General features: G+C 40.8%; 1 protein-coding gene across 6 annotated transcripts in view; it reads left to right on the top strand.

Annotated features, from left to right (window-relative positions):
• Positions 1-14,586, top strand: part of CLNK (cytokine dependent hematopoietic cell linker) — a 203,347-nt gene that overhangs the window by 144,767 nt on the left and 43,994 nt on the right. For 5 of the 6 annotated variants that reach the window (XM_074395896.1, XM_003934684.4, XM_074395894.1 and 2 more), the window contains 4 exons: positions 2,576-2,601; positions 2,815-2,834; positions 4,175-4,285; positions 13,215-13,242. In XM_074395896.1, the coding sequence (XP_074251997.1) occupies positions 2,576-2,601; positions 2,815-2,834; positions 4,175-4,285; positions 13,215-13,242 (185 nt within the window). The remainder of the gene's footprint in view (positions 1-2,575; positions 2,602-2,814; positions 2,835-4,174; positions 4,286-13,214; positions 13,243-14,586) is intronic. The other variant, XM_074395895.1, reaches the window with a different exon arrangement.

Below are 14,586 nucleotides of genomic sequence, written 5' to 3'. Positions count from 1 at the left end.
AATAAATTAATGGGTGTTGAGTTACCATGGAAGGAAGACCGGTGGCTTTATGAGAACAGGAAGAGGGACTCGAGCTAGGACATTAGCACAGTCAGGCCCCTCGCCATGTAACATCCTTCATGTCTTAGTAAACCTGAGAGTCCCCACCAGCAAGAAGGCTCTCACCACGTGCACCTGTGTGTTCTTGGACTTACCTAATTTTAAGGAAATCACCAAATTTTAAGTCTTCTGCTTTAAGCAACAGAAAATGAACTGACACCCCTTGAGGACCTCTGCCCTTGCTCTTTCCTATTCCAGAAATCCCCTTCCCAGGATATCCACAGGACATGCCCCCTCGCTTTCCTCAGGCCTCTGATTTCATCTTCTAACCACAGATGCCTCCTAAGACTGGCCAAAAACACAGTAGCCTGGCCCCAGCTCTCCGGGCCCTGCTGTCCCCCAGTCTGCTTTATTTTCTGCGTAGCACTTGTCTTCACTTGTGAATGTTTATTTATATTTTTGTTTACGTATTTCCTAACTTCTGCCACTGGAATATAAGTTTCATGGGAATAGCAACTTTATTTTGTTGGTATTATACTTCCCCACACCTACATCAATAAATACATTAAAAATGAGTCCATGCCTGACACATACTATGTGCTCAATAATAAATCAGTGAAACAAAAGAAGATAGATGTCCCATTCGAAACTCACAACCCCTGAAGCAAACTGGTTAGATATCTTGAAAACCATAAATGGAATTTTCCTATTAAGCTACAGGAACTCAATTTCTTTATTGAATTTTTTTCCCAGTGAATTAAACTGATCCCCAATAGATAGAGTGGAAAAAGCTCTCTTGGAAGGCCAGCATCTACTTTTTCAGGTAAAGTTATCAACCCAGGCAGCAAGAAGGTCCACCAGGGAGCTCCGGAGGTGAAGCCAATAAACAATCAAATGAAAGGAAATTAATTTATGTTTTCTGATTTTGTGCCTTAAGCAAACATCATGTGACCTAACTTCTGCCACTGGAATGGAAGTTTCATGGGAATACCAACTTTATTTGTTGATATTATACTTCCCAACACCTACATCAATCGATAAATAAATTTCTGTGATTTCCTTGAAATAGTCAAAGATCTCACGTTAACTAGATTGCTCCTGTTGTTGAAGTACATCCTGGGTCACATTTTGTGTTTTCACAATGCCAAAGACATACATTACTTCTGGGTGCAATCAGTGTTTGGAATTCATATAAAGACGTTAATCCTACCTATTGCAAAAGTGTCTTTCAAAACTGAAAACGGAAAGGAAGAATAGTAATTTTATTCTTATTCTTTGAAGTAATTATTTTAGACCTAGAAGAGCCATTAAAATTAAACAGACCAGTTTGTGTTGTGTTGTGTTGTGTTGTGTTGTGTTGTGTTGCTTTGCGTTGTGTTGTGCCAGTTGGACCTTTCACCAAGAGGAATCTAAAGAGAAGGTACAGTGGAGAGCAGGCTGACGTTAAGCCTTTAATGACAGGGGGTGGTAAACCAGTAATCAGTCCCCTGCACCCAGGCACCGCGGGACTTCCAGGGGAAAGTGCAGGGGGCTCTTCAGCACACGGTTAAAAATCACTAATTTAGTCCAACCTCCTTGTCTCACAAGTGAGGAAAGCAAAGGGGACTCTGTGAAGCCACCCAGCCAGTTTTCAGTGGAGGTTTAAGTCTCCTACAGCAGGAGATAGACATTTTCTCACTGATTTTCCAACAGCCCTATCAAATAGCATTTATTACATCACTCCCATTTTTAGAAATAATCAAACATTGCTTTTCCAAGGAGCCTTCTTCTGACAACCCAGACTAACCTAAGTCTCCCACATATTCATTTAATACTTTGTCTTCTCTACCTGAAATCCTCATCAGATGGTCCGTGATGCCCTCAGTGCAGGTCTACCCACTAAGGTATAAACCCTACCAGTCATATTCACAGTCACATCCCCAGAGCCAGAAGCTTGGCCTGTGAACACCCCAGCTAGGAGCACCTTGACAGGAAGGATTGAATTTGTCCTTTTACTCCAGTGCCTGGTACTGTGTTTAGCTCAAAATAGAAGCTCAGTAATTATATTGAGTCAAATTACAGAAATAAAACTACCTAGAGGTAGGTCAGACAAATCTGTTTCGGGCTCTCCTTGGGCTTTTTCTAGGGTTAATTGGCCTTGAGAAATTATCTTACCTAGTTTGTCCTCAGTGTTTTCATCCATAAAATAAAGAAGTTGGATTCTGGGGGTCTTCAGAAATTATTCAGTTTTGAAGAGTCATACCACATGCAATGAAATCTTCATTCTGCCATTGACTCGCTGGGTGAGTATAGGTGAGATATTTAACCTACCTATGCGTCAGTTTCTTCCTTAACAGAACAAGGGTGAGGATTTAATAAGACCACATCACTAAAGTGTTTATTATTATTCTGGGTATCTCAAAAGATCTCAACAAATATTAACTGACATTATCATCAATATTATTATAAATAAAAATGATTTTCCTGTAAGCATGTATAAAATCAATGCTTGATGACATTTTCCATAAATTGACTGGCATTCCCTCTTATGTTTTAGGAGACACATCTTTAAGGAAGAACAAGGTAGGAGAAATCATTAAAATGCTTTTGTTCTTTGTCATGTACTTTAGAAGCATAGCAATATAGACAACACAAAAGCTCAGATAGCTCTTGAAAAATATGTCTTATAAGTCTGGTCACAATTTGTCATTTCTATTTGTAAACCAAAAACCTGTTAACCAGTGGCCCTGCTCACAGAACGATAAACTTAATTTAGGTTTCTCCTTTCTTTTTCAGATTCCTTTACCACCTCCTCGGTAAGACACTTTAAAATAGCATTTTGTTTCACAGCAAACTGAAATAATTTGTGCCAGCATCTGAAAAAGAGCAACACAAACATTTGACATTGAAAACCTAATATGATTTCAGAATAAGAGATGGATGTAGAGAGAAAGAAAAACTAATGTGAGATGTTCAATGAGCAGGATTAACCAGGCCTTTATTAGTTAACTATTCAGTATACCTTCACTCATTATTTCTTGATGAATGTATTCCTCCCTTGCTTCTATCCATTCCTCTCCATTCTTTTGGTACAGAAATCTGCTGGATGATATGCTGGGTATACTTCTGGCAGGGCTGGATTCATATGAAAATGGAATATGCCCTCAAGGAACTTACAATACATAAGTATATATTTATGTGATATATATGTGATACATACACAAATACTATTACATGTATACATATCTATGGAGAAAAGAGCAACAGACAGCTGCAGAGGCTCTGAGTGACTGGCCACTCTTGCTCTATTGGGGACCCATGAGCACTTCTGCCATAGCATGCATTACACTCTCTGGCAATCATTTCTTGACTTCTCTTTCTTTCCTCCTAGAGGGAAGCAGCTTGAACCAAAAACTTTATCTTTTTCCTCTCTATATCTCCAGCATCCACCAAAGTACCTGATGCACTTTATGAAGCAATGAGTGAATAAGTGAATAAAATGAGTGAACGAGATATTCACTGACTTTCAAACATATATATATATATTTGGAGGCAAAGTCTGGCTCTGTTGCCCCGGCTGAGTGCAGTGGCATGATCTCAGCTCACTGCAACTTTCACTTCCTGGACTCAAGTGATTCTCCTGCCTCAGCCTCCCAAGTTGTTAAGATTACAGGTGCATGCCACCATGCCTGGCTAATTTTTGTATTTTTAGTAGATATGGGGTTTAACCATGTTAGCCAGGCTTGTCTTGAACTCCTGACCTCAGGTGATTCTCCCACCTCAGCCTCCCAAAGTGCTAGAATTACAGGTGTGAGCCACCAATCCCGGACACATTTTTGTATTTCTTTGGGTAGTTCTAAGAACTCAGGTCTCCCAGTCTGGGATGAATGGAAGGCTGTTACCATTTTCTCCACAGGTCTCCTAAAGCTAAAGCAGGTGCACTGTGGAACAGCATGTGACTCCCTGTAGAAAATTATATCCGGCCCTTTATAAAACAGTGCCAGACCTGATCAGGCTTCTCTGAAGTTAGCATCCCAAAACTGGCATTTTCAACCCAAAGCTGGGGACACTGAGGGCAAAGCAATGTGGATTCAGGGCCTGAGGCATCGTTGATGCAGCAAACCTTCTCAGGACCCTACTCTGACTCTCCACACAGGCCTCTGATCACACTTCCGAAGAAGTACCAGCCCTTGCCCCCTGAGCCAGAGAGCAGCAAGCCATCTTTCTCTCAAAGACACACATTTCCGGAAGTCCAGGGAAAGCCCAGGTGAGAGATTCATCATTAATGGTCGAATGACCAGCATGAGTGTGGGTGTGGGGGAGGGGAACAAAGGGAAACCAAACAAAGTACCTGTCAGAACAGGCTCCCTAATGGTCAGTGTCTCACACCTGTAATCCCAACACTTTGGGAGGTGGAGACAGGTGGATCACGAGATCAGGAGTTGAAGACCAGCCTAACCAAAATGGTGAAACCCCATGTCTACTAAAAATACAAAAAAAAAATTAGCCAGGTATAGTGGCAGGTGCCTGTAGTCCCAGCTACTCAGGAGGCTGAGGCAGGAGAATCATTGGAACCTGGGTGGCAGAGGTTGTAGTTAGCCAAGATCATGTCACTGCACTCCAGCCTGGGCAACACAGTGAGACTCCATTTCAAAAAAAAAAGGAAAAGAGGTTTAATTGACCCACAGTTTCACATGGCTGGAGAAACCTCAGGAAACTTACAATCATGGTGGATGGTGGAAGGGGAAGCAGGCATGTCTTACATGGTGGCAGGTGAGAGAACCTGTGTCCAGAGCAAATGAGGAAGAACCTCTTATAAAATTATCAGATCTCATGAGAACTCATGCACTATCATGAGAGCAGCATAGGGGAAACCGCCCATGATCCAGTCACCTCCTACCTAGTCTCTGCCTTAGCGCCTGGGGATTACAATTAAAGATGAGCTTTCAGTGGGTAAACAAAGCCTAACCATGTCAAGGAGGAACCAGTTATACTAGAGGAAAATAGTCCTAGAAACCTATGTTTTGATTCTTTTCAGGAAATATAACTTCTCTGTAACAAAATGAGTTATTGAAAGAATTGCTCATTTGTGGCCTGAATTAGTTAATAAAGAAAATGTCAAGTTCCAGAACAGAATCAGCATGTTTTATGTAAGAACTGAAAGGGGATTCAGACTATTTCAGGACCGATATTGGCCCCCAGCTTCCCATCACTCAGGCTAGAGAAATATAGCCATGCTTGAAAACTCTTTTATCAAAAACATAATTGCCTTTATGAAAAATAAATATCATAAAACCAACCCTCTGGTATTAAATACTGATGATGGCTCCTTGTTCCCAAACGTGTGAGACATTCGGCAACTGACGCTAATCACAAAATGTGACAAACTCGAATGAACCTATTTTATTTTCCCGAAAGAGTTTAAATTTCCAAAATTACCTTATTTTGAAAGTCAGAAAAGAGATTAGCATTTTCTTCTTGTTTTTGCATGGAATGAAGGATGCTTTCTTATTTTTCATTCTTCTTCAAGCTTGCATCAGCAGTTTGGGGCACAGGCATTATTTAGTGAGGAAGTGTTTCTCATGAATACAGAAACTCAGGCTCTCGGGCTCATTTTGAGCTTCTATGGGAAATCCATTCATCACTGATTCTAATGGGGAATATTAAACAGCCTAAAATGTCATGCCGCCTTCTGTGGTGAATGTCTGTTCTACTTTTCACCTCCTACAGCCCCACACAAGCATAAGTCTTCCGAGAAACACCCTCCTTGTTGTCTCTCCCGTGGAACGCCTGCTTTTCTGTTCCCCTTTCAACTGTCATGGCACTATGGGAAGGAATAGAGGCTCTCAAGTCTAGATTCAAATAGTCTGGGTTTGTATCAGTTCTCACATTGCTATAAAGAAATACCGCAGACTTGGTAATGTATAATGAAAAGAGGTTTGATTGGCTTACAATTCCATAGGCTGTATAGGAGGCATGATTCTGGCATCTGCTCAGCTTCTGGGGAGGCCTCAGGAAACTTACAATCATGGCAGAAGGCAAAGGAGAAACAGGCTTGTCTTACATTACATGGCAGGTGCAGGAGCAAGAGTGAGGGAGAGGTGCTATACTCTTTTTTTTTTTTTTTCTTTTTGAGACGTAGTCTCGCCCTGTCACCAGGCTGGAGTACAGTGGTTGGATTTCTGCTCACCGCAACCTCCGCCTCCCAGTCTCCCAGGTTCAATCAATAGTCCTGCCTCAGTCTCCTGAGTAGCTGGAACTATAGACATGTGCCACCACACCCAGCTAATTTTTGTATTTTTAGTAGAGAGGGGGTTTCGCCATGTTGGCCAGGATGGTCCTAATCTCTTGACCTCATGATCTGCCCACCTCGGCCTCCCAAAGTGCTGGATCACAGGCGTGAGCCACTGCACCCAGCCTACACTCTTTTAAACAACCAAATCTTGTGATAAGACACTATCATGAGAACAGCACTGAGGGATGATGCTAAATCATTCACGAAGGATCCGTCACCGTGATCCAATCACCTCCCACCAGACCCCATCTCCAAAAGTGAGGATTATACTTCAACATGAGATTTGGGGTGGGGGGGGGACACAGATCCAAACTATGTCAAGGTTGAAATTTAGATTTTACTTCTCATGAATGGTGGATCTGGGGAAGTGACTGTGAATTAGGGGTGACTTTATCCTTCCTCTCCCCAGTAGACAGTTAGCAATGTTTGGAGATACTTTTGGTTGCAACATCTCGAATAAAGGATGTTACTGGCTTCTAGAGAGTGGAGGCCGGGGATGCTGCTAAAATCCCATGGTGCTCAGGACCGCCCCACAACAGAGAATAACCTTCAAAGGTTAATATTGCAAAGGTTGAAAACTTTGCCTTAGCTCTTCTAGCAAAGTACTAAACTAACCTTTTCTAAGTCTAAGGTTTTCCTCTGCAGTAAAATACAAATAATATTAATATCTGCTACCTACCTCGTAGGCTAAGGTGAAAATTAAATGAGCTGATTCCTATAAAGTGCTTAGCAATGCCTGGCCAGTACCTATTTTTAACTAACATTTATTATACTTTTATTACCTCAGCCCTTCTCCATTGGTACCTATGTTATTCCATGTAATATAACAAGTTAACAAGTCTGTTTCTTCCACCCCACGAAGGTGTGGAAGAGGAACTGAATCATTTCAGTACCCATATAACCTGGCACAGTGCCTGAAATATGGTAGATGTTGGGTAAATATAAATTTCCGTCTGCAACTTTCAAAGGAACCTAACTAGACTAGGAATAAGCAGATTTGCTGTGCTTTGATTTCCATTTTCAAAGAGTGAGAAATCGGGAGGCAACAATAATAATAGACCATCAAAGCCATGATTCTGTGTCATCAGAATTGGAAATGTAATATGCTGCATTCCTAAAACTCCTGGTGCAATAGTCTAATATGTAGAGGGCATATCAAACCTCAGAGAAGGAGACAGAAAATAGGATCAATAAAATATCGAGACTGCATGCAGTGGCTCACGCCTGTAATCCTAACACTTTGGGAGACCGAGCCAGGTAGATCATACATGGCAAGGAGTTCAACATCAGTCTGGCCAACATGGCGAAACCCCATCTCTACAAAGATACAGAAAGTAGCTGGGCATGGTGGAGCATGTCTGTAATTCCAGCTGTTCTGGAGACTGAGGCATGAGAATCATTTTAACCCAGGAGACGAACGTTGCAGTGAGCCAAGATCGCACCACTGCACTTCAGCAACAGAGGTCAACAGAGGGAGACTCTGTCTCAAATAAATAAAAACTAAAATAAAATATTGAAGATGATGAGGTTGTTCAATATGGAGAAAATAGGATTTTATCTTCTTTCTGTTTCCTCGTGCTGGAAAGAACAGTATCGTGGGACCCAGGAGCAATGAGTTTGGATCCCAGTTGAGACACTTTTGGCTGTATGATTTCAGAAAAGCTCTTTAACGACTCTGAGTTTTGCTCTTCTTATTTATAAAAAAAGAATAACCATCCTCGTGTGATAAAGTGATGATGAAAAGAAACGCCATTCCTGTAAAGTGCCTAGGTTAATATCTGTCACCGCACAGGAAAAGAAGAAAAAAAGAAAAGAAAGAGAAAGCAAGTAAGCAAGAAAGAGAAAAAAGAAAGAGGGAAAGAGGGAGGGAGGGAGAGAAAGGGAGAAAGAGAAAGGGAGAAAGCGAGGGAGGAAGGGAGGAGGAGAGAGAGGGAGGGAGGAAGGAGGAAGGAAGGAAGGAAGAAAGGAAGGAAGGAAGGAAGGAAGGAAGGAGGAAAGGAAGGAAGGAAGGAAGGAAGGAGGAAGGAGGAAAGGAAGGAGAAACCCAGCTTCTCCCATCTGTTCTTAGCAGAATTAGGTAAGCAGCATGCATAACCCTATACTTTTCTGGAAATAGAGCCTGTGTTTTATAGTACAGTGGTTCTCATCCTGGCTTTACACTTAAAATAATTAGAAAGCTTATTTTAAAGCACTATGTCCAGTATCTATTTTAATTGCTCTGAAGTGGGACCTGGGCATCAGAATTTTTAAGGCTCCCCCAGGTGAAGCGAATAGGCAGACAGGGCTAAGAACCCAGAGGGAACCAGGTTTGAGGAATACATCCACCACAAAAGCTTTGAAGGTGTTTAAGCCTTATCTGTGCCCGAGTTTCCAGAGTCTCACATAATGCTCACTCGACTGCCAAATGTGTCCCTCTGTGGGCCCAAATCGCATCAGTCTATTGGGCCACTGTCTTGGTGATGTTGACATCTTTAGAAGTTGCATTTGATATCTCTGGCGTTCCTGTAGTTATAGTTTACATTTATTGAATCATTTTTAGATGTGTTGAGAATTACGCTGGATCTCTTCACCAAAATACCTCAAGAGAGTAATTACATTTTCTCTTATTGAATTTTTCCACCAGACTTTAAATTATGGTCTCCTAAGCCTTGAAAGAGTAAGGCACCTAGTCCGGTGGATGGCATACATGCTCAGAAAAATAGTACTTCCCTACTCATTGGGCACCTAAGGTCACCAAGCTTCAAGGAAGTTAGGTAACTCAGAATCACAGGGTTGCCATTTGACTATTGAGGGGGTAAAAACCTGCACAGCCTCATAGAAGACACTGGGGATACCACGATAAATGTGACAGCTTTGCTTCTGAAAGTGAGAGATGTGCTTTCAAATTCATTTTTTAGCAGGGCCCACATGGGTAGTAATATCATCATTAGTGATGCCCAAGTCCCATGTTATCAACCACATAAGGATATTGCTCTGAAAACAGACGAAACTTTGGCAATCAGAACTTCTGCAGCCAAACCAGGCAACAGAGTGCCTGCTCCCTCTCTGCCAGCTGTTGGTAAGGCACTGTGAGTGAGATGAATTGCCTTCCCTAAGGCAGAGGCCAAGATTTACATCTGGCAATCAGCTTTATCAATGACAGGCAGTTAGGCAGCTACAGTCCTTTGCAGCAGGCTGTGCTCACCCTGGATGGTCGCTGTGGTTCCAGCTATTGTGTTTCAGGCCCCATTTGTCTCTGCCAGCTCTGCTGTTCTCTTTTTTAAAGCTAAGCCTTGGTTTCACAAAACAATTACTGAATTGAAGCCATTCAGCAAAGGAACACGTCACCCCGGTCATTCATTGACAACTCAAAACCAGAAGAGAACTTTGAAGTCTGGAGAATGTTGGTTGGGCGTTCTCAACCACTTATCCTCCATCATTATGATTTTTACACTGTCCATGTACTTAATGATTTTTCTGCTCTGCTCATTTTTTCAACTTAAAGAAATTTACTTAAAAGAAAGACATAATTATCATAAATAACTTCAATACAGATAGCTTCAAACCACAACTTTGAACTCTGGGGAATTTTCCCTCTGATAAAAGGGAAAGTAAGCAAATATTAGAAGGGTGTTTCATATCTACTAACCACCGCATTGAGCCTTTCTCCTTGACATAATCTGAAAGACAATTATAAAGGGAATGACTTTTCTACGATGGATCAATTGCAGTTTTAATACCATTGTCCATGCACCAAATAAAATCATCCTGAGTAACAGCAAGAGTAATCAACAACATTTTCTGAGTTGTAACTACACACAAGCCCAGTTTGAAGTCTTACATGTGTTAATTCATTTAGTCTCAAAACAGCACTGTGAAAAAATCGGTATTACTATCTCCAATTTACTGATAAAAATGAAGAAATTGAGAGTTCATTGTCTCTTATGTTCTTTAAGCTTCAGTACACTCAATGGCCCAAGGTGCAGGGTTTGGCCAAAATATAATTTAAATGAAGGACCCAATCTTTAAGAAAACAAAACACCCCCTTGCCTAACTGTGGCTTTCCATTTTCTTTTTCTTTCTTTTTAAAGTAGAGACAGGGGCCTCACTGAGACTCCTGTCCAGGCAGGTCAAACACCTGGCCTCAGGCAATCTGCCTGCGTTGGCCTCTCAAAGTGCTGGGTTTACAGGTGTGAGTCAAGCACCCAGCCAGCTTTCCCTTTACAACCAGCAATGCTGGCATCACATCAATTCATGCAATCTCTATTGCAAAAATATATGCTCTGATAATTTGGAAAGTGAAAACAAAAAATCTTTATAGGTATCAAGAAACCATGATATCTTAAAATAGAATGTATGGTTATGGAGATATACAAATTTGTATTTATGAATGGGATCTATTGATTTTAAAGTACAAACTTCATTATTACTGTTTTCCAAGTTGTTGCCATTGAGGGAAACTGGATATAGGGTACATAGAAACTCTCTGTATTATTTCTTACAACTGCATGGGAATCCATAATTATCTCAGACTAAAAAGCAAATGTGAACATTAAAATGCTCTGCAAATGTAGAATGTTATCTCATTCCAAACAGCTTCCACATCACATTCTTTCATTAGAACCTTCAACAATTTTCTTCACTACTGTCTGGATTTATCAGTTTTACATGTGGGAAAACTAAGCTTCAGAGAGAGAATTTAACTTATCCAGAGTGACGGAACCCATAGATGATAGAGCAAGAATAAAATTCAATTCATTTAAAACTAAGCCAAAAACTAAGGGAGTCTCAGGAAGGCCTTTATTTATAGTAAAAAGTAATACACTTATATGTATAATGAGGGCCTCTTATGCATAGGAAAAAATTGTGAAAAAATTAATGACTGTGGTTTTTTTGGCCATCTTCGTGGACAGAACTTGCACAAAGATGTGTTCAAAGCTCTCAAAGAGTTAGAAACTCTTGTTTGCACAGAAATGCCTTCTTAAAATTACTTGAGTTCTCAGTTAAAATTCCATTTATTAAAGCTACACATTCCAAGCCCTAGCTTTCCTGAATCCTCAGATTTCAATCTATAAAGTGTATTACTCTATTTATAAATCTAGTGATTTTATCCAAACAGAAAGACAATCACTCTGCTTATTCTTCAACAAATGTTCAACCAACTTGAGTGAGATAGGTTAAAGAATCTTAGTAAAACTGTTACAAACTCAGTTATATCTCCTTAAATATTTGAAATATCTTTATACATTTAATTTACTTGATTTTTAGCTACCTCTAATGTTGACAGGGCAGGTTTCAATGCTAGCCAACAAAACTTTAACAACTTCTGTAAATCCAGTAAAGTAAATGTATAAATTTTAAAAAATTAATTTCTCTTAAACAGTTCATACTCTTTAAAATGGAAACAAACACATCTTGGCTCTTCTAACCAACTTCAAATTGAAGCCATACAGCCAATCTGTCAGTATCCTTAATACGCTGGCTTCTTAAAGATTAATACTGAGATGAGCCACATTTTAACCCCAAAATAATTAATACTCTGGCTGTTTGTTCTACTTCATTACCTCTATTCAAATCTCTTTGTCTTCTCAGGTTTCTAACGAAAAGGGGGAGGGAGGGTGTGAGATGTAAGAGGCTCAGACTGTGGAACCTCAGTATAGCTGCCTATTGCAGATCTGAGGCCAGGATCTAGCATCTGAGCACTGTATGTTTCTGGGATCATCCTACCTGACACAGCTTGACTCCTAAAACTCTAGATCAATAGCTTTCAACTGTGATGAGCACACTTAATATTCCCATATTCCTCAGATCTGGTGTTTTCACTGACAGAGCTGGGGAGTTGGAATGTATATCCTCACTCCACTCCCTTCACAGTTTCTTCACCATTGAACAGGTTCTGATAACAATGCACAGTGAATGCCCAATATTGTTATTTATTTATTTATTTATTGAGACAGCGTCTCACTCTGTCACCCAAGCTGCAGTGCAGTGGACAATCTCAGCTCACAGCAACCTCTCCACCTCCAGGGCTCAAGCTACTCTCCTGCCTCAGCCTCCCAAGTAGCTGGGACTACAGGCATGTGCCACCACCCAGCTAATTTTTGTATTTTTAGTAGAGAGAGGGTTTCACCGTGTTGGCCAGACTGGTCTCGAACTCCTGAGCTCAGTGATCCGCCTGCCTCGGCCTCCCAAAGTGCTGGGATCACAGGTGTGAGCCACTGCAGCAGGCCCCAACATTGTTACTTTTTATTTCTAGCAATTCTCACATTAACACTTATGAGTACTCTTGCTGCCATTTTCAGATTTTTTTAAAAAATGAGGTTTGGAGAAGTTAATTGACTTGCCCATAGAATGAAAATCTTGGAGTTTATCCTGAGACCTCTCCAAAATTCACATTATTCAATTCCATGTTGGAATTTTTTCTCTACCATTCAATTTCATGTCTTTTTCCTGTCTCCGCTCTTCATCAGCATTCTTTCTCTTACACTTGCCTTCCTGGGATCCCACTGCAGCTGACAGCTTCGTATTGAAAACTCTTTACGTTCCCTAAAAGTAAAAAACTAAGAGCTTGAAAACCAAGTTAATAACGGGTCTGACTGTGCTAATGAAACTTAATGTAGGAAATCAAATGTCAGGAGAAATGATGATGGTTTTTAATTTCTCCTAAAATGAGATGCAAGTTTATTCATGACCTTTCTGTTACCACGTTTTATTTTGGCTCTTAACTTTGTCTTTTCCATAGAAAATTGTAAGAAAAATAACCTGGCTTTAGTTTTATGGAACAGTGATAAACATCACACGGGACTATGGGCTGTTAATTTGGCGATGAAAATGTAATCAAAGGTTTGTAAGGCTCAGAATGATTTTATCTCGGTCGTCATGAACTGTGTTTTATGTAATACCGTATTTCTTCTTCTTGCAGTCAGATAACCTTAAGGGACTTAAGTGAGGTAAGTAGCAATTTTATCCTTGGAAGCAAAGAAGGGAATTTTGAAGCATTAAAAGTCTGCAATAGGCAAGATTCTATTTGCTTCAGACACTTTATTACACTTAATTCTCACAATAGCTATGCTCAAAACACGTTAGTATCTCTATTTTAAAGATGAGAAAGCCAAAGTAAAATAAGTTTAGCTCCAGATTTTAAACCAAGATCCTATTTGGCCACCCCAGTCATTCAGGGTTCGAGGTGCCCAGTTCAGCATGGAAGATATACAGTATCTACTGATCGCTTCCAGTCTCTAGAATTACAGGAATAAAGTGTTAGAAATCGTATTGCACTTCGCTGTTTTTCCTTCATAAGAAAGACAGGAATGCAAAGTACAAGGGACGTGAGATTCAGCGTTGCACAAGACCTGGTTGAAATCCTGCTGTGCCACCTACTTGTTTGGTGAACTTCAGAAAACACTCCCAATCACTCCAGTTTCTGTTTCCTGAGGCATGAAATAGGGATGGGTACATTTCTGTGCAAAGTTGATGTGATAAAGTCAAAGCAAGTGCATAAATGGCCAGCGACCAGTAGAGACTCAATACATGGCATGAAAGCCTTGTGCGGGAGAGCTACAGTAGAGCCTTCCAACGGGATTGACTCCCTTCACTGCCCAAAGAGGACGTTCACTAAGAGGATAGTGGGGTCACCATGACTGATGATAAGACTGTCCATCAGTACAAGTGGCCTCAACTCACTCCCACTGGACTCGAAGGAATTTTGTTCTTGTCTTTGTATTTGACCAATGCTCTCATCTAGATCGTAGATGTAAATTTCTTTCCTTGTTTTCTTTGTCATTTGTTGGTTTTAGGAGAATGTTAAAATAAACAACTAACATTTCTAGTTTGTCACTCAAACAAGACATTTACTACCTCTAATCTCCCTAACCCACAAAACAATCATGTCAAGAAAGATAACATACATAACTACTTGATGAGAAGAACAGTCCTGGTTCCATTGAGGACTTCCCCAGGCTCATGCTATTCTGGGAGGGGTTGTACTTCCTTAGTGTCTCCAGGAAGGAGCAGGCTGGGTGATGCTCAGCTGCTGGGGAAACCCACACATCCAAGGTCCTTGAATCCAGGACTCCACCCCCCTTCTTCCTGTAAGGCAGGCTTGGGTATCTAAAGTGGTAGTTGGCTGCTACTCACGATGACCTCAAATCATAACCCATTGGTCAGTCTGAGAGGATGGTAGGCCCTCCAATCACAAACAAGCAAAAAGGAATTGAGGGACAGGGAGTCAGCCTTAGATGGCAGGAAGTGTGCAGGACTGTTTGTTTTCTTTTCAACTTTAGTTGGCATTCTGC

The sequence above is a fragment of the Saimiri boliviensis genome, chromosome 3, assembly GCF_048565385.1.
Source record: "Saimiri boliviensis isolate mSaiBol1 chromosome 3, mSaiBol1.pri, whole genome shotgun sequence".
Taxonomy (NCBI): Eukaryota; Metazoa; Chordata; class Mammalia; order Primates; family Cebidae; genus Saimiri; species Saimiri boliviensis.
Note: the sequence above shows the minus strand (reverse complement) of the source record. Positions and strands in the feature narration are given on the sequence as shown.